The 27,585-nt window shown below is 40.2% G+C and overlaps 1 protein-coding gene across 1 annotated transcript; it reads left to right on the top strand.

The window, feature by feature from the left end:
- Window positions 1–95: 95 nt before the first annotated feature.
- Window positions 96–19,259, top strand: SYAP1 (synapse associated protein 1). Its single transcript, XM_042037331.1, has 9 exons — window positions 96–367; window positions 3,515–3,633; window positions 5,891–5,957; window positions 7,306–7,379; window positions 7,677–7,816; window positions 9,389–9,531; window positions 13,419–13,477; window positions 14,446–14,593; window positions 16,112–19,259. The coding sequence occupies exons 1-9, from the start codon at window positions 172–174 to the stop codon at window positions 16,237–16,239; spliced, it is 1,074 nt and encodes a 357-aa protein (XP_041893265.1). The 5' UTR covers window positions 96–171; the 3' UTR covers window positions 16,240–19,259.
- Window positions 19,260–27,585: the final 8,326 nt, after the last annotated feature.

Here is a 27,585-nt window from a genome sequence, read left to right as displayed (position 1 = left end):
CCCGGGGCCGCTCCCGGCGGGACAGGTGCCGCGCGCCCCGCTCCGGCCGGGCCCGCCCCTTCCCGCGGCCGCTCCCGGCGGAAGTGGCGCACGCGGAAGGAGCGCGGAGCGGCCGCCCGGGTTTCCGCAGCAGCGCCGGCACGGCCCGAGCGCGGCCGCCGCCCCTGAGCCATGTTGCGCGGCCTGGGCAGCTGGCTGGGGCTGGAGCGGGCGGGCGAGGAGCAGCTGCTGCCCGCCGGCAAGAGGGGCAGCCCCGCGGAGCAGGAGCAGGACCAGGAGGAGGAGGAGGCAGGGCCGGCCGGCCAGGAGCAGGGCGAGCTGCAGGGGGACTCGGAGGCGCTGCTCAGCCAGGCCAAGGGAATCGGCAGTGAGTGTCCCGGGGCTGCCGGCTTTCAGATACGAACTTAGGAAACAAGGCTGCAAATGTGTCGTTCGGTTATCGCCTCTTTCAGAGCTGTTATTAAAGGAGCAGCACTTCTTTAAGTATCTGCTCTGTTGGCACTACGGGAGGAGGTCTGTCTGTAGAGAGAATAGGTCTATCTACGTAGAATAATATACTTCATTGATTGCTGTGGGGTTTTGTGATTTTTTCATGTGAAAATAATGGGGATTGATGATTTTGTTGAACATGTGTGCACTCTTAGAATCATAGAATGCTTTAGGTTGGAAAAGACCTTCAAGATTATCTCGTTCCGACCCCACTGCTATGGGCAGGGACACCTTCTGCTAGACCAGCCTGCTTAAAGCCCGATCCAGCCTGGCCTTGAACGCTGCCAGGGATGGCGCAAAGCTGTAATTTGCTATAAGTAAAATTCCTGCTTTACCGTAGTGGATTCTTGGATAAAATTAATCCGAAGTACAGATCTAAAGGTTTTGGGGTTTTTTTAATTGATGCTCTGAAATTCTCAATCAATATATTTCTGGGACGTTAGTCTGAGCTGGTTCTTACTGTGCTTTGTCTTGGGCAGTCTGAACGGCAGCAGTTTAGTCTGTGTAGTTTGGTCAAATATGCCTCTAGTTGTGGTAAAGTGATTCCAATCTGCTAATTGCTCTGATTGTTCAGGAAGGAAAAAGGGCTTTGAATTTCAGGGGAAGAATAAATATTGACTATTATCTATATAAAGATTCATCCCATAATTTTCTCTGTAAGTGAAAATTTGATTTAGTGGTCCATGGGTTCATTGTCTGTGACACCAGGGTAGATTGTGGTGGAAAGGCTTTCTTGCTGTTTTACCACATAATCCTAGAAATCCTAGAAATCTGCATGGTCTACAACCTGGGTAGCTGTATGAAAAGAATCCCCTGGCAGATAAAGAACTTTACTGGTAAAACCGAAGCCTTATAGGCATTATTTTTCAGTCATTATCATGCCATTATAGAAATTATGACTGTTTTGCCAATGTGAACTAATAATAGAAATCTTGCTAGATACACATTCTTAATACAGGCATAGGCTTGTAAGATGGAGGGTGAGTTTCTTAGTCGTTTGAAAGTGTTATTTTCCCCCACTAATCCTATTTTTTTAAGACTAAGTACCACCCCTTTAGCAGCCTTATGAGTACCTTAGTTCAAAAGAATATTTGCACTTAGTGAAAATAAAAAGCATTTTGCTCTTCAGCCTGCTTCCAGGACTGGCCAAAACCACTTCATGCAATAATGCCAGAATATCACAGCAAATATCTCTACATATTTTGCACCTAAAACAATTGTATATGAGAGAGTTTCCAGGGCTACATGAAACAACCAATAAAAGCTGGTATGAAGTAAGCAGTCCAGTAGGCTGCTGCTTCCTCTGCTCTCATAAGGGGAATAGTACATGTCTATATCTAAAGTATAGAAGTTAACCTTTTTTTTTATACTTGAATCATGTGATGGGTTGTAAACCCTGATAACAGGCATAAAAGATGCTAGTCAGTACTTGAAGGATGTTTGGTTATCCCCATTCTGTGACTTGTAAGTGAAAGTTACATGTAAAAAATTGTCTTGCTTAAGGATTGGCTAGACCTCTGCATATTTTGGTATTGATTTTGTGATATCATAACAAGAGAACATTTTATCCACTACAAAGAATACTCAGCTTTCCAAAAGGTGACATCAGTGTTCCAAAGTAACTCATTCTACCAGTGGCTAACAACCACATGTGTTAAAGGAACTTTTTTTTTTTAATTCTTTTTTGCATTATAAGATTATTTTTTCCGTTTCTAACCCATAGGGAAGCTGGATTTTTTGAGAGTTCTTGAGAAGGAAGGTGGTTTTTTGTTTGAAACAGAAGTGCTTGGTTTGTTTGGTTTTTTGGTTTTTTTGTTTTGTTTTGTTTTTTGTTTGATAACCCCCTGTATAAAAGTCAAAGGTGATTTTCTGGAATAACTGAAATATGTGACTCCTATTGAGCTGATCAGCAGGTAGCACCCCCTTGATCCCTTTCTGCAGGGCTGTTCTCCAGACACTCCTGTGCCAATTTATATTCATCCCACGTGCAGAATCCAGCATTCATTCTTGTTAAATTTCATTCCATTGATGTTTGCCCAAATGTTCCAATCTATCTAGATGCCTCTGCAATTATTTTATTTACTGCAGCACTGACATAACGTGTGTACTGTAACTGAGGTACTGCAGTCGTAATGAACCATTCAGATAGGATAAAGTGCTTGTGACATCATGTCATCTGAGAAATAGTACCAGTGTTTTAAAATCACTTGTCTATAAGCTGATCTTTAATGTTTCTGAAGGTTTATGATACACATCTTGCTTCTTGCAAGTTTGTTCTCCTTAATTAAAACAGAATAACACAGTGCAGATGGCCGCGCTATGTATACGTAGTTCTTTCCCTGCCACCTCTCATCACTTCAGCACTGCTAATATAAGAAAAGTGAGTCTTTCAGAATATTTGTCGTTGTTCTTCTGACACTGAATATATTCAGAAAAATGAGTCAACAGGGCCACAGTGCTTTTCATGGAGATAAAGAGAGGAAGACAATGCAAAATAGATAAGGGCAAACATCAAGAGCAAGCTTCTGTGCTAAGACTTTCAAATGAAGTGTTACCTTCCTGAAATTTTTCATGGATTTGCTGCCTCAGTTTATGAGACTTTATTGTGCATGTCAATTTTCTTAAAAAATAATATAATTCTGTTTTAATACTGTGGCTAAGTTACTTTATAGCGTAATGTCTCCAAAATACTTACATGGAATCAGGAAAGACACATTGCTTCAGAAAACTCATTGGAAAGGAGTATTTCAAGGACCATTAAGAATGTTTGATTTAGTAAACAAGGTTCATGTATAAATACTTGATTTACAGAAAGTTGTGATCATCATCATCGTCGTTAAAGATTGTAAACTAGAAATGGATAAATAGAATTTTAGGAGTTTTTTGTAGGCCAGAAGCTGTGTTATTTTGAAAGAAACTTCTAAGTAGGTATCCAAATGTCTAAAGAGAAGGAAAAATAAATGTAAAAACGGAACTGGATGTAAAGAAATCTATTCTCGGGTCTTTCTTTTTTTGTCTATGAAAGGTTACCTCTTCAATTTTGCCTCTGCTGCTACAAAAAAGATATCTGAATCCGTTGCTGAAACAGCACAGACAATAAAGAAGTCTGTAGAAGAAGGAAAAATTGACAGTATCATCGATAAGGTAATTTATTTCTAGATACTGGATCTGAAAGATCTGTTTGCTTACCGTTGTTACATGTGGCAAATCTGACATTTGGTAACATTACTTTAAGCTGTCTTTAGATATTGCCTTTCAAGAGATATTATGTATCTCCTGTCATGATGATGTGACTGAAATGTTTATTCATGGTAGACTTGTCAAAAAATCGTCACCTTGCTTTTCTCAGTGCTGCACCTGTGTTTGTTCAGTTCCATCAGGACGCTGATACGCTGGAGAAAGACCAGAAGAGATGATGAAAAATGCTGATGTAGGTGGAAGGGCTGGAAGAATTTGAGACAGGCAGTTGGGGAATACCTGTCTCAAGATGTGTGGACTGGTTTCTTTTTGCTCCACAGCTTATTTAGTTGGAAAAAGGGATGAGGTAGCTTGCATCTTAAATGCATCTCTGCAGCAGAAGTCAGAATTAGCTCGGCATTGTGGATGTTGTATCCTAAGACCCTAGGGGTATACAGGTACAGTTTCCCCAGAACCAGTGAGCTAATGGAACACCTTGTTACTGTCCTGTTCTTTTCCCCACCCTGACCCTGCCACGTACTTCTTGCCCTCTCTGTTCCTTTCTGTCAGCTCCAGTTGCTTAACTTGTGCCAGCAAGTGTTCTTCCAGTGCTTTAAGCCACAAACTTGGCAGAAGGCAAAGAAAAAAAGAAAAAGGCAGCAGTAAGTGCCATGTAGTGTTCTGTGTTTGCTATTGAGAGTAGCTTGGAAGGGAAAGGAAAGGGAACTGGCCAAAACCATCCCAGCTGTAGTATGTCTCACATAGGCAAACCCCTTTTCCTGCTCCCATCTCTCAGACAGCCCTTCAGGGAAACTACAGCATTGCCTGGTTTTTTTAATACAGTAGAATTCTGTTTCTTGATATAATTACTGTTCATCTTGTCTTCCAAACAAATCATCGAATGACATCAAATGAAACTCTATTATGATCACATTTTACATTTTGTCTTCAGATTTCATTGACAACTGTCTGTATGATAATAGCAGAGATTTATTTCTTTCTGCAGCATAGCAGAATCTAATGTAATTTTGATCCACGTCAAAGAGGAAAAATCAAGTAACAAGGTTATTTGTTAATTTAATACACTATCAAGAATGCTCCTAAGAAACTGTAGCTAAGTACCTACAGCGTATTTTATGCCTAAAATACCGTTTTCTTTTTTCTGTGAATGTCTTAGAGTAATATGAATTCCCTGTTTCAATTAATAAGTATTACATATAGGAGAAACAAGATCATAGTTGTATTATAATAAAGCTTTCTTCTTATACCATATAAATTGTTTTATTGCATAAATAGAAAGAATTCACATAACTTAAAACCAGAAGGAACCACAATGATCTGTTGTATAACTGACACTATTGTAGTTCTCTCACTGGTAGTAATCTTAAACTGAAATACTTGGACACTGAAGGGAAAAAAAAAGTATAGGAATTTTATCAGGATTTAGCTTGAACACTTCTGTGCATTTTGGCAGGTTGTTGGTCCACAGACCTCACTGCATAAAATTTGTATTTTGTGAGTGGTTTAAGTATTCATTTCTAGCTTCATCTTTTTTGCCTCTGCTTTCAACCACAGAACATTTGCATTCTTACTTCTAGATTGTGGCATGCCAAATTCTGAGACCATTCTCCACTTTTTAAAATTCTAAATTCAATGTAGGATATTTCTAAATACGATTTCTTTAATGAAAATTTGTCAACAACATAAATGGGGAAGTATTTTGTTTCAACTAAGCAGTTTGATTCTGAAATCCAACTTTACAGTTTTGGAAGTCCAGTTTCTTGAAATGGATCTATTTCTTATGCAACTCTTGAAACTTCTGTAAGGCCAATGGTATCTTTCAGTGTTTAGTGCTTTAAAAATACTTTTAAATAAGTCTGAACAGTCTGTGTTGTCTGTATTTGATATGGTAAAACAGTAAGGGGATATGCATAGTATGCCAATGTTCAAGTTATCAGCTAAGATTTTCCATCTTTTTTCCCTGTCCCCTGAACTTGATAAAACTATAAATATAATTTTGAAGCATCCACAATAGTTTTAAATGTAAAATTAAATGCTTCAGTAAAAGGAAATGTATGATTGACATGAAAGACCTTTAACTTACAAGAAGAGCCACTATGGATATAAGAATATGCACTGTATTTGAAAGCACTGACTGAACATAAAATAAGAAGAGTGAATTTTTATTTTTTTTTTAATTGTGATTCCCTAATGTTTATTTTAGACAATTATTGGAGATTTTCAGAAAGAACAGAAGAAATTTGTCCAAGAGCAACAAACCAAAAAATCAGGTAATGTATGCTTTTATTGGGGATGCCTGACATCACATAAGTGAGACCTTCCAGAAAGCTGGATAATTGAGCTATATCTGAAACTAATCTATCGAAACACGATTTAACGAAACCCATTGTGGCAGAATTTAATGCATATGGTGGAATAGAAAGATCATATTTTTAAGTGAGGCTATTATGTTATCTAGTTGGCTTAGATTTGCTTTTTTAAGCAAATTCTGCTTTATGAAATAAACTCAAAGATCACCGTGCTAGCAAAGTTGTTTTCTCACATTGTGTTTCATCGTTGACTTTTATCTTTTTTAATGTGTTACCTGAATGCAGTAATTTCTGACAGTTTGAATATCTAGTGACTGCTAATCTTGAAAATGAGCTGGTTTTAAATGGATTGTGATAAAATTTTTCATGGTGTCTGTACTTAGTATGTTAGTCTGGTTTGTTCTTGCAAGATTGCTTTTGGGATTGTGTTGTCTGTATTTCTGTCTTTTTGTCTGTTAGTAAACTTGGGCTTCTCTTAATATATTTCTGAAAGCTTCATGAAAATAGGTAGCTAGATTGGCCAAAGGAGGAGTAACAGATGAAAGGAGCATTAGCATCAGATACGAATCCATGTGGGTGAAAGATCTTGCTGATACCAGCTGCACGGGCAAATAAGCATTGTTAGTTTAAGGGCACAAGAATTACTTAACTGCTACAGATGCATCATATTGTCTCTGTAGGCTGAATTTGCATTGACAGTGAAGAGATTAATAAATATCTATTCATCTATGTTAATTTGTTTTCCTCTCTGTACAGCCTAAAGAACTATTTTGAAAGTATCTGCATAAAGATACAAACCAGCTGAACTCAAGTAGGCTTCCTCAGTGTATAATGGGTTGTAATTCGTAACAGATTTATAACATTCTTCTCCATGGTTAAAGAATTGGTGTCTTCTGGGTGTAAGTTACTTTGCAAGCTTAATTTAGATAAAGTTTACACATTTAAAGTGAATCTGGGTATACTATTTGCAGGCAAGTTAACCAGTTGTACAGCACTACCTCAGTAGCTAAACTAAGAGGCACCAAGTTCTGACTGGTACAAAGAAATCCCCACAGTTTTATTTTTACAATAACAGAGATCAGCAACTATTTAGTTACTACTTCTTTATCTCTGATAAGCAAAGATCCATTCCTAGGGTTTCTCTCTTATGCCATGGACTTAGTTTAGGAAAAGGCACAGTAATGTTGCCTACTGGTGTAACTCTGCTTACTTTTGGGACACTATATGTTACCTTATGTAAGGTCTGTTATTTGGAGTGGGGTTTTTTCTAGTGATACATATGCAATTATCTTCCTCCTTTCAACACTAGAAGCAGCAGTGCCTCCCTGGGTAGACAGCAATGAAGAAGAGACAATTCAACAACAAATACTGGCCTTATCAGCAGTAAGTATTTAATTTCCTCTAAGCTTTGAAATTTTCTCTTGGAGAAATTAAAACTACTGGGGTTTTTTAAGTAAGTCTATTAAATTGCATGTTTTCAAGATACTTTTAATATGTCTGTCACTGCACTGATCATGTGCAAGAGTAAATAGTTCTATCAGTTTCAGCTTGAACTAAAGCAGATCCTCAATATAGTTTTTGTTTTTATAAAGGCTTTACAGATTTCTTTGCTGCTCTTGTGTGTGAAATAAGTGTCCTTTTTCTGATATCATTTAATGACATTTAATATGTTCTTCAAAGGATAAACGGAATTTTCTGCGGGATCCTCCAGCAGGTGTGCAGTTTCATTTTGACTTTGATCAAATGTACCCTGTTGCACTGGTGATGTTGCAAGAAGATGAGCTTCTTAATAGGATGAGGTTTGACCTTGTTCCCAAACAGTAAGTAATTTCTGCTGGTAACTGTATCATCATGCTTTCAATGTGTCTGTAAATACTCATAAATTACTCCCTGTTCTTTTCACTTCCTTCAATTTTTTATGTTCTTACGATGTGTACATATACTTTTATCTGCTAGTGCCTAACACATGGGATATTGCATGTGCATTGCAGTTTAGCAGTTGGAGGTAAGAAAAGAAGTATATCTGTGAGACAGAACTAATAAGGACCTGTTGACTTCAATGTGGGAGAGGCCTTCAGTATTTCATTGCCCAGTGTGCTAAATTAAATGATTTTTTTTTTCCCCTAAAGACCCATAAAGCAACAACAAAAATGTTCAGATCTCTTGGTGTAACTGACATCCCAAAAAAGTGATTACAGATAGTCAGAGACCCGCCCCCCTCCCTCTCCAAGAAATGGTAATAGAATGTGTCACCAAAAAAGCAGCAATGCAAGCAAGAGAAACTGGATTTGGATAGGAAATGGGAAAAGCTCTGTGTTGCAGAGCTTTATTCCAGAGCGGTTTTTCCTTGTCCAGTCCCAGACTCTCCTCCCAAAGGTTGTTTCACAAGTCAGCTTCCTATTTAAGTGGGATTCCCAACATTAGTCTCTTTCTTTAAGGAAAGAAAATCTTCCCTTGTTACATGTTCTGTCTTAAATCTCCTCCTTTTGTAAACCTTCCCAGCTCTTCGTTCTATTTACCTTCTTCTCTATTGTCAGTTCTGAAGATCTTTCCCTATTATTTGATGCTCTGTCTTCAGCCTCTGGTCATGCTATCCTTGCCTTTTCTACCACATTGCTTAATTTTTTTTTTTGTCTGTTCTTAGTCTCAGTGGTCACTGTTTGCCTGAATAGCTGCAAAGGTGACTTCACTCGTTCTTAACCTGCGCAAGTTCCTCCCCACAGATGTTGTCATTTCTGCCTTCTGTTGCCTCTGGGTTAAAGTTGGGTCTTTTTTTCTTGCTGGAGGGATTTCGAGGGAAATGTTACCTGAGGCAGGGGATAGTGTCCCACCTATCAAAGCTGGTCATTTCCACAATGGCAGTTCCTAGTTACTAAAGGTTCTGTGGATGTGCTGAAAGACATGCAGGTAGTGAAATAGTACTGCTGCAATCTAGGAATGGCTTCTGCCACCACAGATGTTCCAGTTCCACCTGATGTCTAGGGAAGATGTAGACAATTATAGTTTGACAATAATAGAGTGTTTGGCTTAGAGGGGAAGAGAATGGGGTTGTTTGGCTTGTTGGGTTTGTTTACATAATTTGTCAGGAGAGATGGAACAGTATAATATTTTTCCATACCATGTATTGCTGCATGCTGTTAAGCTTTTCCTAAAGTTATAACATTACTATTATATGTTCAAGTCAACTGCAAATGCCTTGTGAAAGATCAAGAACTTCTAAAATGATGGACTTTTTAAGGTGTGTTAATGTCACAGATTTCTTTTTTAAGTTTTTACTTAAATAACAGCTGTGTCTACTCCTCCTCTCTGCATATTTAATTTTATTTCACTGCTAGATGGTAAAAGGAACGATATTCCAAATGTAATAATCAAAATCTGTTTGTTCTCTCTAGTGTAAAGGAGGAGGTGTTCTGGAGAAATTATTTCTACAGGGTGTCCCTAATTAAACAGTCTGCACAACTCACCGCGCTTGCAGCTCAACAGCAAGCAGTAGGAAAGGAAGAGAGCAAAGGCAAAGAGGATAGTGAACTGAAAGGTATGGGAAACATTTGTTTTAGCACAGTTCATTAACTTAGTGTCACGCTGTTGCCTAAAATCGGAAAAAAAAATTTCAAACAATATTAAAATTGGCAACATAAAGATAAAACATAAAGAAAGCTTTTAATGAAAGCTTTCAGTTGCTCATATAATACATATCTGCATGTGCAGCATCAAATTTTCACAATTTTTATAAGTTTAATTAATTAGCATATCTAGCAAGTACATTCAGTAGGAGAACAGTTGCCCTGGTAACCCACCTTTGGATCTGCTGCACTGGAGCCCCTCCAAGGGTTCTTAGCCCTGTATCTTGTTGTATCTACAAAGTATCTTATTACTTCAGCCCAGGTGCTGGTGCAAAACAGGATCTCCTTGTTAGAAACCCTTTGTCTTGAAAATAAGACCAAACAGAATTTCAATACTGTGGCATAATGTATGAGAAAGGGTAACTACTGTCCTAAAGTGTGAGGAAGTGCTAGAAACTGTACAACTATATATTAAGAAATCTACAAAGCTACAAATATTTTTAAAAAGCTAAAAATTTTTAGACATCAACAAATGCTCATTGTATACATCAGGTGCCATCACATTTTTATCCTGGATTGCCTATTAAATCAGGGCTTCTCTCACCATACTTGGTGTCTTTGTGTAGACTGGGGAAGAGGAGGCTCCTGGTGCTTTTAAGGTGTTCTCCAGTTTCAGCCAATTTTGTCAGAAGAGTGGAAATCTCAAGAGGAGAAATGTTGTACTTAGCTTGTGACAGCTCATGACCGTTATTGGTCCCAGGTGTGATTTTTGACTTGTCAAAAAGAAGTAGGAGATACCTTTGGTTCAGTTGATCAGACAGCAAGTACTAGCCAACCCAGCCAGCTGGCATGTGGCTTGCTCTTGGCTTTTGCTCATCCCTCGTGCCAAACAGAAGTTAGCGAGTGATACAGGAGTAGAATGACTGTGATGCTGGAGGCAGAGACACATGCAGGATGTGGAAACAGAAAAAATGGGGACCAGGAGGCTACCTGGGATACAGCCTTGAAATGAAAAAGCTTTTTCAACAAAGGTATCTTCAGTTACGTTGATCAGTTTCTACAGGTGATTCTTACTGACCCTCTTATGAACCACTGGACCTCTTTGCATGTTAACAAATTTTGCAAGCAGGAATATTTGCAGCTTAAAGAGTACAAAGCAGTTACTGACAGAAATGCAAAAGATAACCAGTAGCTCATTAAATCTAGGCTTAACCTAGGTACACTCACCACCCTTGGTAAGACACCTGAAGGATCTTGGCAGGCTGGGTAGGCATTGGGCAGGAGGAGAAAGCCTTTGCTTCACCTTGGAACTGTTCTCATATCCCCAGTATCAATGAATTGTCACCCATGAAATCCACTAATACTTATGTCCTGTTGACACTGCTGGCCTGACTGACAGCCAGCTGATCACTGCCAAGTTAACTTCTTTTTCCTTCTTTTTGAATATAATATCTTTCTATATAGGTATTTTTCCTCTTGAGTTGCCTTTCTTATTCTTTTTACAGACTTTTTCACAGGTCTTTTGCACAACTTGTTTTGCACACTCTGAGCTAAGGTTACTCAGGTGGGCCTTGGCTCCTTGGACAGGCAGCTGAACTGTGGGGTGAAGGGGAGGCTACAGATGGCATTACAAAGCTGGGCTTCCATGTTGCATATGTGCCTTTGTTGTCAGTTTGTCTCATGTTTCTCGAGGATTTTGTTTGGAATGTGCCTGTGTCAGCTTAGGCAAGGTCCCATGTAGAGTGAAAAAAGTAGTTTTCTAAAAAGTAGTTTCTTGAGTTAATATCCATGCAATGCTGACAGGACAGACTACTCCAGAATCTACTGCAGACCAAGAGGCACCCATTCCCACTACTTTTATTCAGGACAGTTGTTTATTGTCCCAAAACTATGGCTGTTTTAACTGAAGTGTCTCAACTTTACAGGAGATATGGCATCTGACCCTATTGAACAATAAAAATGTTATGTTTGAGTCATTCAAACCCTTGGAAAGTACCATTCAAAGTGAAAGTTGCTGGATTCTAGTAAAATTCCCTTTGAGACTAAAGCAAAACATATCTTCATTTAAAAAAAACAAAAAAACAAAAAAACCCCACCAACACTGCCTTTTGGCCTGTTGCAGCTTTTCTACAGTTCAAACCACCAGTGTGGGATATGCAGATAGATTTTCTGTCCTAGTGACTGTATGTGCTGTAATGGCAAAGATACATGTACCAGACTGTAGTAAATGCATGTTTTGTTTGACTCAGAAATTGCATCAATTTGGGAAGCTCTGAATATTACGTGTTATTTTTGGTTTAAGTAACCTTTTTGAGGGTTGGATTCCCTAATTGGAGGCTAAAACTGGAAGTAATTGCCTGTTGGTAGTTCTTCATAATGTTCAGGGTTTCTTCTCAAAGCTGAGTGTCTATAAAACAGAATTAGCCTTCCGTTTCTCTGTCTCTGCCTTAGCTGCTCTTTTCAGAAAGTTAAATTAACGTGGTTGATGTGAAAGGAAGAGAGAAGAGACAAATGGAAGATATTCCACGTTCTAGTGTAAAGGCTATGTAAGATCTATAACAAAATGCCAAGTTCTAGCCCTTCTCTAGGTATTAGGTAGCTCTGTAGATGTAAACTGAGTTACCTTGGGATGAGAGCACACCAGCAGTGGAGAAAATGATGCCAGGCCAGTATGTCCAGAATAATGCTAATGGTGCATCAGTCACACCTGACTGGGGCATGGGCCAGTGCAGAGCAGCCGTGTCCCATCTGCATGAGAGCAGCAGGTGGGGCCTGAGGCACTCCTCTTGAACAGCAAAGAGTTACTGCCATGTCCCGCAGCTTCTCCAAGCAGGGAGTGCTAGAGCCTCTTTGGGTATGGTGAGAGATCCTCTGGAGATGAGGAAGTGGAAGGAAGAGAGAAGATGGGACAGAGGAGTGGGCATTGAGTAGAAGAGCTATACAAGCAGTGACAGCTACCAATTAGGGAATGATTTTAATTAAAACTGGTCTTAATTTTAAAAATTAAACACAAAAAAATTCCCCATTCAGAAATTGCTGAGTTATCAGGAAGAGTCCACCTGGGTACCCTGGAGGAAGCAGAGCTGCAAGCTGAGAGCTGCTTTGCATGTTTGAGCAAAGAGAACTGCTAAGCAAGCACTCCACCACTACCACAGCCTCCCCGTATGTTAATTGTTCTTGCAGCCACCTGGGTCTTCATTGTAAGTCCTCTCTCGTGAGAGTTAACACGAGGAAGAAAGCTGGGGTGTTCCTTTACCTGCCAGGGAAAAGATCTAACCTTGCTTGTAAACAATCGTTGTGTTCCTAGCACCATGCTCTAAATACGGAATGCACAGTGAGTTTTCTTAGGAAATTGGGACCAGCTTCTAGGGTTTGTTTGTCAGTGACTTCCTTTGGCTGTGTGAAACAGGCCTTTGCAGAACACTGTTCTCCTGTGCACTTAGCGTTGTGCATAGTACATGTGCAGTCTGGTGTGCCCGAGAGCTAACCAGTGCCCATGTCAGTAGTAGTACCCAGCCAGGGGAGTGGGAGAACTGTGATAGACAGTGACTGGATTTCATGACCAAGTCTATGCATTTGTAACTTTAAAGATCTTGGGATGTCATTTTGAGGTTCAGAGAGGTCCTGTTCTTTAAGTGGAGTCATAATGAGGAAATGGCTTGCTATATTTGTCTTAATTAAGAATAGAAAATTGCTTCTCTTTGTTTTTGAAAATGGTTCACCTGTGGCTAAATTCAGCCTTTAACCACAAGGATTCCTTAAAATACAGTATTTCCTTGTATATTTAATAGCTATGCAAATTAAATGAGATTTTTATATATTTAAATGTAATCTACCTTTTTTTTCCCTCCCTTGACAGAAACAGTACGGCCAAAAACACCACCTATTACAATCAAGCCTCAAATAAAATCACAAGAGGTAAAAATGCTGTTATATTTTATCTGGTGTTTAGTATGTGAAGCTGTTCCTTAATAAGTAATTATGCATCTTCTTGAGTAAGTTCTGCTATGAAACCATAATAATATAGTATCTGACAGTCCTAACCTGCTGCTGTTTTGCTGTATTACTAATTTTTAGCATATAGGCTTGAAACTCATTTTCAGTAGCAGAAACAGTAGTTTATCTGAAGAATGCTTTCCTTAGTATCCTGCACATTATGATAAGATGTGATTTTACTCTCAAGAGTGAAATCCCCAAAATGTTTGGAATAGAAGGTTAGCATTGCACTGAGACACTAGCAGTACCTTCATAAAAATATATTTGTGTGCCATGTTCTGTCCAACTCTTCAAGCAGTGGTCAGGCTGAAGTATTGGAAATCTAAATGATGCATTGCAATAGCAACACTGTTTTATTTCACTTTTGCTTGGTACTGCAAAAACCTTTACTTTAGACACATAATGACCTGTGTTCATTTCTGGATTGTAAAGTTGGTGCCAAAGAACACTCTTGGCAGAAGCAGAGCTGTGCATTCACTTGCCAGCAGGCAAAGATTTCCAAAGAACAGTCCTCTCTTAATCTCACTTTGGTCTAGAAAACTGTTACTGAATTGTGGTCAAATTTTTAATATTTAGGTCCTGTTCTAAACTACTCAGGAGTTTATTATTGTTTCTGAAGATTACAAAATCAGAATTAAAGTTGTTAAGAGAACACAAAAAGACAACCTAGAATGTAAAGCAGAACATTTTCAGTACAGCTGTCTTACCATTTTTGTTTGTACAAAAATACTCTTAAGGACAAATAGCCAATAAAGAAAAATAGTTGTGAGAGTAATGCCATAAGTTTGGGTTTTGCCAGCTCTATTTAAAAGCAGTCACGAGTAGAAGTATGTATTGGTGCCTTTTTTCGCCCTGTCTGGGTAAGTTTATACTAAAATGTCTTGTTGCAGGATGAGGAAGAGATTTCCACAAGTCCAGGTGTATCAGAATTTGTGAGTGATGCTTTTGATGCCTGTAATCTGAATCAGGAAGATCTCAGAAAAGAAATGGAACAACTAGTGCTAGACAAAAAGAAAGAAGAGACTTCAGTAGTAGAAGGTAAAGCTACTATTACCTCTGTTTCTTACATAAAGCAATTCTAAGACAGGTTGATTTAAAAGAAAAAAAAAGTTGCAATTCAGTTTAGGAAAGTAGATCTGTGACAGTTTTTTCCAAAGTGTATGAAATGACCATCAGTGAGATATTGCAGAAATTAATGATAATCTTCCCCATGGTCAAACCACATCTTACACAGAATGTTAACTGTGAGTGGTTTAAATCCAAAGTACCTAAGAATTTTAGATTGCTCTTCTATGAAAGGGAGTGTGGGGTATTTTTTCTGTTTATCTCCTCCTTTCCTTGCCTTCTCTTCCATAGGTTCTTCTGCATATTAATTTTTTTTTAATTGACATCCTTGTAGGTAAAGTACAGTATTTAGAAGTCAGACTCTGTTTTTTTTGTTTTGGCACCAGCTAAAAAGGCAACATTTGCACCAGACTATGAGCCTGAAGAGGCCTCTGCCTATAAAGGTTTACAGTTAAAATGTAACAAATAGTTCTGAGAATCATGAGAAGAGATTAAATGGAGCTTAATATTTAAAACAGTTCAGATTTTATAAAATCAGTATAAAGAGCATAAAAAGAGTCTGTGATGATGTGGCTCTGGCCATACACAATTTACTATGTCAACACTTGTATATGTAGATGCTTATCACAACATTTGCAGAACTTTCTTAAAATGTGCTTTGGATTTTGCTGAATCATTGTTTTCTGATTTTTTTTTTCTTCTGTTCAATACATAGCCAAGCTTGAGGAATTGAAATGAGTAATATCACTTTCTTGCATCTAGTTCTTTGATGGAAGTGTTTCAGTAGGTCATGAATGTGTTACTTGTTCAGAGAAATCTCAGCTGGCCGTACTGACTTGGACTCTGGAATTGCGTACCTTCCTATCTAGGCTGAAGTACCAACCAACATGGAACACATCAAACACCCATCTCCTCCCCCACACTCTTGCCTATGATAGGTAGAGCTAATTAAAACAGAGATTAACAACACAGGAATGCCTTCTGACTAATTTTTTTCCGTGAAGTATGAAATATGGTTACCTTTAACCCTGATTAAATGACCTTGCCTAGCTACAAAAGTCAGTGAGGAGAGTACCTTCTTCTTTGTTTTAAACTAGCCACAGTATTTGATCTTGATTTTCACACTTCAACACTTCTACAAACTTCTTTTTTTTATGGAGATTTAGAACTGGAAAAGGAGATTCAGTTGATAGTAGAGTAGAAAATTATCTTGCAAAGAGACATGCATAATGACTTAGCTGTGTATTTGCTCTTTATATCTTTATTATAGTATGCATATAGAAATATAGCCTTGTATATTAATTAATTCCTACTTGTGATCAATAAGAAGGTGAAATTTCTGATCTTGAAGTTTCTTTCATTTTTAAGGAGACTAGCCCATGAAGTTTAGGGGATATAAGAGCGATTCAGTGTAAATTTATCTAGTTTTATATAAATAAGCAACATTCAGTATTATCAGTTAAATTCTTACATATCATTTATCTCTTGTAGAAGAAACTGCTGATTGGGAAAAGGAATTACAACAAGAGCTTCAAGAGTATGAGGTGGTGACAGAATCAGAAAAGCGTGATGAAAACTGGGATAAAGAAATAGAAGAAATGCTGCAAGAAGAAAACTAAACATTTTCACAAAATCACTATAACCCAGAGCTTTTTCGGAGGACTGACATGGATTTCTGCTTTCATATTTTGCTTACAAAAATATCTTCAGAAGACATAAAAGAATCTAAAGTCATTATAATTCCATATGGGAATACAACCAGTATTTCTGTTCTTTATATGAGCAGTTTCTGAACTTCTATATTCTTCAAAAGAAAAAAAGAGAGGCAGACACTGCAGGTTATATCTCATAATTAAAAGTGATAACATTAATAGATGAAGCAATGGTTCAGTTTGAGGCATTTTTAGGTGATCAAGAAGCTCTTCAAAGAGATTTCTAAATCTAAGAATCGCAATTTTTTTTGTCTACAGCCTTCTGTTTGGGATGTAAAAATGGATGTTGTAAGTAACTTAGTCCTTGAAAACAATTCTCTCTTGACATTTGCACTCTGATCCCTGTATAATCTGTAAATGTGTACTATTTTTAAGGTACTCGTAGCTGGTAGATTTCACATGTATTTAACTTCCTTAATGTATGTAGCCAAAGAATTTATAGAAAACCTTATCAAGTAACTTTCAAGGATTTGGTAAAACATACTAATGCAGACTCCAAAAGAAGCTGATTATTTATCAGTCAGGCAGCAAACATTTAAGCATTTAAATTGGGATAGAGTTAATAACTGCTTGAATTAAATTTGGTTTTGTTAATCATACTGAGATACTGCCTTTCCCACAGAGAGGAATGGTTTAATGCATTCTTTCTGCAGAAGGCTATTATGTTTCCATTTAATTTTACTGTCTGAGCTGAGAGCAAATTAAATGCTTCTCCTTATTTTAAGTGCTGAAACATTTATGTAAAAACTTTTGCTGATTTGGACATCTTTATTAAATACTGTAAATATGTATAAAATTGGCTCATTTATTTGGAGGGAGGACAGTGAGGAGCAAATATACTTCAGACATAGATTTTAAAAATACAGTTTTTCACAGTGCTTAAAACATAGAATTTAAGTTTAAAAATAGGGGGGTTTTCTCTAAAAGGTTTTTGATTCTTCATAGGCATCTGGATGTTTCCTGTGGTTATACCAGTAAGTCAGTATCTTTAAATAGATAAACGAAAATTTTATGTTCTGTTTGTCACCTCTTTCATAAACTTCTATGACAAAGCATTCATGAAATTCCAGATACAAAGGAAAATAGGTAAAATTAAGTAGGTCAGAGCCATTAAGCACAATTGAATTATAGGCATGCTACGTACAGTAAGCTCTGTCTTAATGACATAATTCCGCAGAAAACTTTTGTAAAGAGACTGAAGAGATTATAGCTGTAATTACTCAGTCAAATAGTCATCTGTGGGAAATGAAAAGAGCTAAGTAGTTTCAACTGCTGTTATTGTAAGAAAGGACTATTTAAAATTGTCTCCATTAGCAACTTGGACAGAAAGTTCTCCTGTATTTCTCACTGCGAAAAAGGAATTGTTTTAAACCTGCATACATTTGGCTTCTCAAATTAGTTTATTGCCATACACTTTCTCAACTGCAAACCATTTTAAGCACAATTTGTGTTTTTATAGTGTTTTTCACTTAGTTAACAGATGCAAGGTAAGTCATGGTAAATAAGAGGTACTTAAGGAGCTTTTTATATCTGGGATTAATTAAAGACCACAAAAGTTAAATCTGTTATGCTCATAAAAATAAGACTATTCACAGCTCAATGGTTACTCTTGACAAATACAACTGCTGTAGATTTAAGCTGGAGGTGTTAGGATCTGTCTACTGTACAGTTTGACATGACACCTTCTAAAAAGATGGGCAGTTCTATTCTGATTGTGGCAAATCTTCCCTGGATGACTGAGAGCTCCAAAATAACTGCTCCAAAAGTCCACTTTCTTAAAAAACAAGCCTGATCATTCCTAGCATTTTCAGTTGTATGATGACCTTATTTGCATGGGGCCTCAAGCTTCATCTTTCTTTTCATGTATGCATAACCTATATAGTGGTCATAGATATTAAACTCCATTTCTCATAAAAGATGGTTCCTTCATATAAAATTGTCATTTTTCAAGTCTTGTGAAAAGCAAGTACATCTATAAAATAAAAGAAACCAACCCACTGTTTAAATTTGCATTTAAAAAGACAATAATGTAACAAGGCTGAATCTGACTTTAGCTCTGATATTTAAAGTCTCTTATCAAAAGTCATATTAATATTTTCAGATCTGGGGATCTGGTTTTAAGCTGGAAAACTGAAGTAAATTCTCCATAATCCTGCAGTTTTCAGGCCTGGCCTATGCCTTTCATTTAGGTAGGTGCTACAAGTGCCTAGCAGTTCTTACTGTACATGGGAAGAGGGAAAGTTTCTGCATTCCACTTGCTACATGAGATGAACACAGGTAGACCTTTTCACGTTCATGGTGAATTTTGCATGCCTTTGTACCCAAATGTGTCATAATAGTATATTACATGAGCAGGTGTGCTGGTCTTTTTTTAACAACATTGTTCCAAGCGCTGGAATGGTGCAGATGCTAAAATCCAGAAAAACAACACTGTGAAATCAGTGACCAATGAAACCAAAAATGAATGTAAATACCATCATCCTGTGGATACAGTGTGACAGAAAGTACAGTTGTTCAAAACATTGAGAAGAAGCAAACAACCAATCAAAAGATTGTTAACAAATTTTCTTAGAAGATAAACTTGCAGATTTTTTTAATTAACCTTTGAGAAGCAGGGCAAAGATCACCCAGGAATCATGTAGGTTAGCTTAGAATAGCTCTGAGATACCAACATCTCCAGTTATTCTATGTGCTGAAGAATCACCTTCAGCTATTCATTTATAATTCCAGCTGGTATTAGTTAATACCTGTATGGAACATTTTGTTTAATAATCTGTCTGGAGGAGGAGGAAAGATTGTAAAATTCTGGAATAAGAAAAGTGTAGTGAAAAGTTCCGCTTATTCAATCAATTACAGGTGATCTCTTATCAAAGTTAATCAAAGCTTTCAGTTTCCTGAATTGTTTCAGTAAACTTTGAATTTTTTTAGTTTGTTGCCTCAGTATTTTATTTTTCCTTGCTGTTTGGTGATCTTGGTGTTCAGTGGGGTGATGTATGTAGTACTGAAGTGCAGGATGTCAATTTTAACCTCATGCATTTAAAGAATAACCCTATGTGCAGGAGCCTGTTGCAGGACTGTGAGATGCATCCTTAAACTGTTGGCCACTCACATATTATTGACTTTTACTTTGCAATATCTATTGCATAGAAAGGAGCAACGTGTGTCTGGTTACTTCTCTGTGCACTGCCAAGCATTAGCAGCCGCATCGGGCCCTCAGTCCCAGGGCTGTGTCAAGAGTGTGGGTGTACCATTGATGCCTTTTCTCTGGTCCTAAAAATATGAGCCAGACACAGTTAGGGTGATAAAAAGGGGTACCTTTATATAAGGATCCTCAGGTGCACAGCTTGTTAGGTGGAAAATGATGAAGATACATACCCCGTGTGGCACATGTACAATTTTTATAGATCCCGCGCATTAGCATATTTGACAAGAGTCCCCCAGTTAGCAACATGCCCTGTGAAGTAATCCCTCCCAGTTCTAGTATCATCTAAATTCTCCCCCCATTCAGGGGAGACCAGGCCCTGTTAACAAAAATATGTCTCAAAAAGCTGGTTTCAACCGTGGTTTCAAAGGAGAACCAAGATAGCACAGGGGTCCTGGAATTTTTGTCTTTCTGCCTAGGAAAATGCTACAGCAAACTACAAAGCTGCAAATATATGTGTAAACAATACAGAGAATATATAAAAGAAATATAGGTAAAAACCAAAACAGCATCATTTTCCTCTTTTTAAGAGACTAACAAGACTCTACCTTGTCTAGTCTCTATTTCCACATTTAACCCCAACACCAGTTTACACAACCAGCTATCCCACCAGCTATCACAAAGATGCCAACTATACAGCTATTATGAACGCTTCTTTTATCCAGGCCCAGTTTGGTAACCATGAGGTGAGGGTATGGAAGATACGGTCGAAATTCAAGGTGTTATTTCTGGAAGCTACTTCATGTAAAATTTGAGTTCCCTTCCAAATTTCAGCCAAATCCTTCCTAATTCTTCCACTCTGGGCCACATAAGAACAACAGGTGGTATTAATAATAGCACATACATGTCCATGTGCAGCAAATAGGAAACTGAGAGCTATTCTGTTCTGCATAACCACGGGAGACAGACCATGAACTTCTTCCTGTAAGGCCAAAATTGCAGCTGTAGTATGCTGTTCAATATGTTCAATAATGGCTGAGATGTTTACAACTGCCCTCTCCAGTTCAACTACTCCGAAAGAGGGAAGCAGAGCTCTGACTATACTATGGAAGAGTGTGGGACATGCAATAAGGGGATTAATAGATCTTTTCCTCCTTCTGTTTGGATTTTCAATATGATCAAATATTGTTATATTTGGAATTACAGCCCCAAGGGCACAAGCCTGATCTTTATCTATGGGCAGGATTTTCCAGGCCTTATTGTCACATACCCAATACCAGCCTGTCCCAAGTGGTAGACCTGGTCTCCATGATGTCAGTTCCCTCTTTCTTACAGTTCTTGGGTTTGTTCTTTTCCTGAATCTGGTCTTGCAGCAATATGAAGGAAGAATGACCTTTCCTGTGGCATTTACGAGTGTGCAGGGAACAGTATTGTTCCCACAATCTATTAAGCTGCTCAGGGGTATAGGAAGCAGAAGGATCTCATTGATTCATTCCCACCGTTTGGTACAGTTCACTTCCATTAAAATGCCAATCAGTGGCCAGTTACTACTCCCATCGAGAGGTGGCACTTGGGTACAAATCCAGCAATTGTTGTTATTAAGAGCTTTGGATACATTTTGGACTAAAGTCCCACGCAGATCATGGGCCAACCCTGAGTCATGGTTACCAACTGGGCGGATGACAGACATGTAAAGAACAGTTTAAACCATATCATCCTGATTTGTATCAGTCTCTGTTTTTCTGATGGTTTCGGGAGCAGAAGCCTTCTTCACTCTGGAGTAGTGGATCCACAGTCCTTTGCCAGCAACCTTGACCGCAGTAAGAGTGGTTAGCAAAACTTGGAATGGTCCTTTCCACTTGACTTACGAGGGTCACTGTCCCACCATTTAATATAGACCCAGTCTCCAGGCTGGAATGGATGAGCAGGTGTGTCCAGTCCTACCAATCTAGATAACACGATAAGTCTCTGGAGCTTCTGCAAAGTTTAACTTAAAGCTGCTAAGTACTTCCGTAAATCATTTCTACCCTTCATGTGAATTTCCCCGTGGGTATGTGGAACCTGATACGGCCTGCCATATAATTCATTGGGACTTATGTTGTCTCTCTGCCTTGGTTGTATGTGGAATCTCAGTAAGGCTGTAGACAAGGCCTGATCCCATGTTTCTTGACAGATCTTACTGATCTGGGTTTTAAGTATTCCATTCATACGTTTGCCACTTACTTGGGGCCTGTATGGTGTGTGTAGGTCCCAAGTAATTCCCAGAATCCTGGTAACTTCCCTGACCACTGTTGCAACAAAGTGTGGTCCCCTATCTGATGACATCCCCAAAGGAACCCCAAACCTTGGAATTACATGTTTGAGCAAAACTTACCACCTCCCTTGCTGTGTTGGTGCAACAGGGGTAAGCCTCAGGCCATCCACTGAAGGTGTCAACCAATATCAATACATACCTGTATCCCTCCTTACATGGCATCTCAGCAAAATCTATTTGCCAATAATCTCCCAGGAGATCTCCTGTTTTCATTATTCCTAACACAACTCTTTTGTTCATGTCAGGGTTGTTCCTACAATAGATTTCACGCTTGCTTGTTATAGAGTGTACAGTATCAGCCATTCCTCTCCCTATTACTACCTTCCTCAGATTTTAAAAGATTTTCTGCTTCCCAGTGGGTACTTCCATGCTCTTGCTGCACTACTTCTTTAAGGAGCAGGGGTGGAACTACAACCTGTCCCCCTGGGGTGACAGCCCACCCACTTTCTTTAACCTCAGCCTTAAGAAACTTAATTAACTTGTGGTCGTCCTGAACGTATTTGGGGGTAAACTCTGACAAATCTATTTCTTTCTGTGATATCACTGCAAGAATGCCTTTTTCTGCAGCCCTTTTTGCTGTTTCATCAACAAAGCGATTTCCCAGTTCAGGAGGTGTTTTCCCCTTTTCTGCAATGCATAATGGCTACCTCTGAAGGCTTCCAAATACTCTGCAGGAGCGCAAGGATCTGTTCAGCATGCTTAATTTCATCACCTTGAGCAGTTAGTAGCCCCCTCTCCTTCCAGATGGCTCCATGAGCATGGGCAACACTAAAGGCATATTTAGAGTCAGTCCATATATTCACCTTCTTTCCCTCGGTCAGTTCTAGAGCTCTTGCTAGTGCAAGGAGTTCAGCTTTCTGTGATGATACATCTGATGGCAAGGCCTCTGCCTCAATCACCTTATCCGTGGTTGTCACTGCATAGCCTGTCACTCGCTTACCATTTCTCATGAAGCTGCTTCCATTGGTACGCAGTTCCAGTCTGGATTCTCCAGAGGCACATCCTTCAGGTCTGGTCTGCTGGAATAGGCCTCTTCTATTGTCTGTAAACAATCATGCTCAGGCATGTTGTCAATTAATGTAGATGACAAAAACATTGCAGGGTTTACAACAGATGTTGTTTTTAGGGTAACATCATCTTGTTCCAACAACACAGATTGATATTTAAGCTTTCTGCTCAGAGATAGCCAGTGTCCCCCCCTTTTGTTCCAGCACAGTTATCACTGCATGGGGTACATACACGACAATGTGCTGCCCAAGGGTGAATTCACGGGCCTCTTGTATCAGGATGACAGTAGCCACCACAGCTTTCAAACATCCAGGCCACCCTTGGCTAACATTGTCTAGCTGTTTTGAAAAATAGGCCACAGCCCTTCGCTGGTCTCCAAGGTGCTGCGCCAGTACCCCCAGAGCAACATTCAGTCGCTCATGTGTAAAGAGTTCAAAAGGCTAAGGTAAGTCCAGCTGCCCCACAGCTGGGGCTGACATCAAGGAACATTTCAGCTGTTTAAATGTAGCCCATGTGCTCTCTGTCCACATGATGGTTCCTTTTTTGGCTGCTTTAAGGGCTCCATACAGAGGTTTTACCAGTAGCCCATAATTTGAGATCTATAGGCAACACCAATCTACCATTCCCAGGAAGGCTTGCATCTCTCTCATGGTGTGGGGCTCTGGAAGATGGCAGATGGCTTCCTTCCATTCCCTCCTGAGTTGTCAATGTCCACAGAAGATTTCTAGCCCCAAGCAGTTTTTCTGGCAACCTGTGCTTTCTCTCTCAAGGCTCTACACCCACTTAGTCCCAAAAAGTTCAACAGACTTACAGTGAGCTGGATGCAGTCATCTTGCATTTTAGCTGTTATTAGGATATCATCAACATACTGAAGAATAACCACTCCTGGTTCTTGTCTTCTCCACTCCTCCACTTCCTTTGCCAGCTGGTTTTCAAATATTGTTGGGCTGTTTTTGAATCCCTGGGGTAGAACTGTCCAGGTGAGCTGGGTTTTCCTCCCTGTCTCAGGACTATCCCACTCAAAAGCAAACAGTTCTTGGCTGTTCTTATGCACAGGAATACAGAAGAAGGCATCCTTAAGATCTAAAATGGTGAACCACCCTAATTCATCTGTCAATGTGGTGAAAAGAGCGTAGGGGTTTGCTACAATTTGGTGTATATCCTCTGTTATTTTGTTAATTTCCCTTAAATCCTGCACTAATTGATAACTCTTACCATGAGCCTTCTTTACTGGCAGGATGGTGTGTTGTATTTGGATTCACATTCCACTAATAACCCAAATTTAAGGAACTTCTCAATAATAGTTGCTAATCCTCTACGGCCTCCTAACTTCAAAGGGTGTTGTTTCTGCCTTACCAGTGTAGCCCCTACTTTGAGTGTGATACTCACAGGCTCAGTTCTTTAGGATCTCCCAGGGAAATCATTGGCCCACACTACTGGAATGACAGCATATTCAACTTCTTTGGGAATTTCTCCATAATTCTTCTGTATGAAAATAGCAGCTGCTTCGACAAATTTAGTTTCAGGAATTATAACTTTCACTCCCCCTTCTTTGGAAAATTTGATTTCTGCTTCTAATTTCTCTAATAAATCCCTACGCAATAATGGCTTTGAGGAATCTGGCATATAAAGGAGTTGATGAGTCACCCAGTGTTTTCCTAACTTCAATTTTAAAGGTTGGAAGAAAGGCCTTGATTTGCTTACCCCTGTGGCACTGATCACATGTACAGTATCTTGACTCAGTTTCCCTTTTAAAGTATTTAAAGCAGAATATGTTACCCCCATATCCACCAGAAATTCGGCATCATCTTTCCCCAGCTTAGCTACAACTGAAGGCTCCGCTGGGGGTGACGCCTTCAGTCCCCATCAGTTCCCATTCACAGCTAATTCAGGAGCTGGGGGCATCTTTTTCGCCTGCATCAGACACTCGTTCTTCCAGTGTCCCTTCTTCTTACAAATAGCACATTTATCTTTGTCTAGAGGAAAAGGAGGAGGAGGGCCCCTTCTTCGTGGGCAAGATGACGTTCCCTGATCACCCCTTTTCTTGTGCTGGTGTCTATCCCTATCTGCTGAATCTCTATTCTGATACACTTCCCAGGCTGCATTCAACAATTTACATATGTCCTGTGTCGCATCCATCTTTTTCAGCTTTTTTCTTATGTCACCTGCAGATTGGCATATAAACAAATAAGCCAGGTAGGTCTGTTCTGCAGGTGCTTCAAGGTCTAAATATGTATATTTTTGTGCAGCTTCTTTAAGCCTATTCAAGAAGTCTGTAGGGTTTTCTTTTCTGTCTTGTCTGACTTCATATAATTTGGACCAATTCACTGCTTTAGGGATGGTATGTTTTAGGCCAAATACTATCCAATCCTGATAACGTTTTAACTTTGCCATTTGTTCTGCCACATTAGGGTCCCATCCTGGGTCATTTAAAGGGAAAATATCATTAACTGACCCTTGAAGACTTCCAGCTGTAATTAGAATCTCTATAGTAGATATAACAGCCTTATTAACCATTTCTTTTTCTGTTTCATCTAGTAATGTGTCTAGCACTACATTCAGATCTTTCCAGTCTGGGTTATACATCTTAATAGCCCTTCTCACAAGATTAGCTACCTTCTCTGGATTGTCTCTATATCGTCCAACCAAGGCTTTCCACTGCTGCACTTCTACCAGTAAAAACGGTATTGTTATGTAAATCACACCTTGATTCCCCACAGCCTGCTTTGAAGATGTTTGTATGGTAGGCTCCTCCCTTTCTGATTCCCCTTTTTTAGATCTGGTTTGTTCTGCCACTGGATCTGGTGCTTCTGTGGCCAGAAGAAGCACTCGGGCTGCTTTTCCCCTCTTCTTTCTGGCTACAGTGGCTGCAGCAGCTTTGTCCTCAGTTTCATCTTCTGAAGAGCTACCTGTGTCAGAACCACCCTGCTCGCTTGTAATCGGGGCTGTCCCGCCGGTACTGGGTGTCACATCGGCTGAACGCCAGCTGGGGACAGCTCCCTCAGCTCTGGCGGGGACCGTGCAGCGGGCCGGGGGCAGCGCCCGGGCCCCGGCCGTGTCCCCACCTCTGGGGCAGTCGGGGACCGTGGCAGACCCTTCCCTGTCTCCGGCCCTGTCCCCACCTCTGGGGCAGTCGGGCACCGTGGCAGACCCGCCTCTGTCTCCGGCCCTGTCCCCACCTCTGGGGCAGTCGGGCACCGTGGCAGACCCGTCCCTGTCTCCGGCCCCGGCTCCGCCCCCGCGGCAGGTGGAGGTGGCCGTGTCGGGTCTCCCTCCCACCCCCACCAGTGGGGGTGGCGGTGGGGGTGGCAAGGGGGGGGTTCCCCTCTCCCCCCGCAAAGCCGGTGCCACCATATCCACATCGGGCATGTTGGATTTATCAGCACAGACTGGGCTAGGAAGAGGCTCCCCTTTTTCATCCTTTCTTTTCTCTCTTACGGCCATCTCAAAGCAGTTTTTCTCAGGTTTATTTGCCTCCGGTCTGTTTATGAATATTGCAAATAATTCTGCATATCTTAATTCATCCCATCTCCTCTGAGACCTAAGATCTAATAACAATTCTGTAATTAATTCATCTTCTAGGCTGCCAAAGCGAGGCCAGCTCCTTCCCCCTCGTAACCTCTGCAATGGCCAGATCTGTGTCGAGAGGCGAATCAATTCTTCCATGATAAGAGGTGTTCTTTCCCTGGTTAGCAAATGCCAATGTTTTAATATTAGATCTAAGGGGCAGTCACGGGGTATCTGCGTGCCTTCCTTGGAATATGCACACCCCATGTCCTTATTTATAAACAGAAAAACCGCTGAGAAAAGAGCTGCTAGTCCCAGAGTCCAGCCCAGGATTCGAACTTATATTCCCCCCTCACAGAGCTTACAAACTGATCTCTATACTACCCCTGGAGCCTACAGAGAAAGCAGGAGGAGCGCGCGCAAAAAGCTCCCTGGCTGGGATTCCAGCTGCCCCACTGACCCTTCAGCCACCGGAGCTTTACCCCCACACCGCAGGCCGAGCTGTGCACCTGCAGTCTTCATGCCCTGTGAAGAGGAAAAGGGCATCCCCCTCCCCCCCACAGCTTCCTTGCGGGAATGGGATCCCCCGCTGCAACCCCCCTGGCTGCTCCCCCGCCCTACCAGGACCACCAGAGATCTCTAAATACAGAACCCCCAGATGCTAGCAATGAAATACCCCTTTTATCGTACCTTCCTTCTGTGCAGGATTCTTTTGGAACATCGACAGTTTCGCGGTTCCCCAGACCGCCGCAAAACCCCCGTTGTAAAATGCCAACAAAAGTCCGTGTGGGAGGGGTGGGGGAGCGGGATGGTTCTCAATCCGAGAAGCTGGATGCAGAAGTCCCTCCTGTCCCACCGAAGAGTCACCAGAACTGATGCCTTTTTCTCTGGTCCTAAAAATATGAGCCAGACACAGTTAGGGTGATAAAAAGGGGTACCTTTATATAAGGATCCTCAGGTGCACAGCTTGTTAGGTGGAAAATGATGAAGATACATACCCCGTGTGGCACATGTACAATTTTTATAGATCCCGCGCATTAGCATATTTGACAAGAGTCCCCCAATTAACAACATGCCCTGTGGAGTAATCCCTCCCAGTTCTAGTATCGTCTAAATTCTCCCCCCCTCCAGGGGGGACCAGGCCCTGTTTAAAAAAATATGTCTCAAAAAGCTGGTTTCAACCGTGGTTTCAAAGGAGAACCAAGATAGCACAGGGGTCCTGGAATTTGTTTTGTCTTCCTGCCTAGGAAAATGCTGAAGCTAAGCTACAATAAGAAGCTAC

The sequence above is a fragment of the Corvus kubaryi genome, unplaced genomic scaffold (genome assembly GCF_017639235.1).
Source record: "Corvus kubaryi isolate FWS band 111438036 unplaced genomic scaffold, C.kubaryi_AGA036_p1.0 133, whole genome shotgun sequence".
Classification (NCBI taxonomy): Eukaryota; Metazoa; Chordata; class Aves; order Passeriformes; family Corvidae; genus Corvus; species Corvus kubaryi.
The sequence above is the reverse complement of the archived record's forward strand: the minus strand, read 5'-3'. Positions and strand labels throughout refer to the sequence as shown.

Bases quoted from the DNA above. Each gene is read 5' to 3' on its own strand.
- SYAP1 (XM_042037331.1), top strand. From the start codon at position 172: ATGTTGCGCGGCCTGGGCAGCTGGCTGGGGCTGGAGCGGGCGGGCGAG. The intron at 368-3,514 runs GTGAGTGTCCCG...TGTCTATGAAAG, and splicing joins CCAGGCCAAGGGAATCGGCA to GTTACCTCTTCAATTTTGCC. The intron at 7,380-7,676 runs GTAAGTATTTAA...TGTTCTTCAAAG, and splicing joins AAATACTGGCCTTATCAGCA to GATAAACGGAATTTTCTGCG.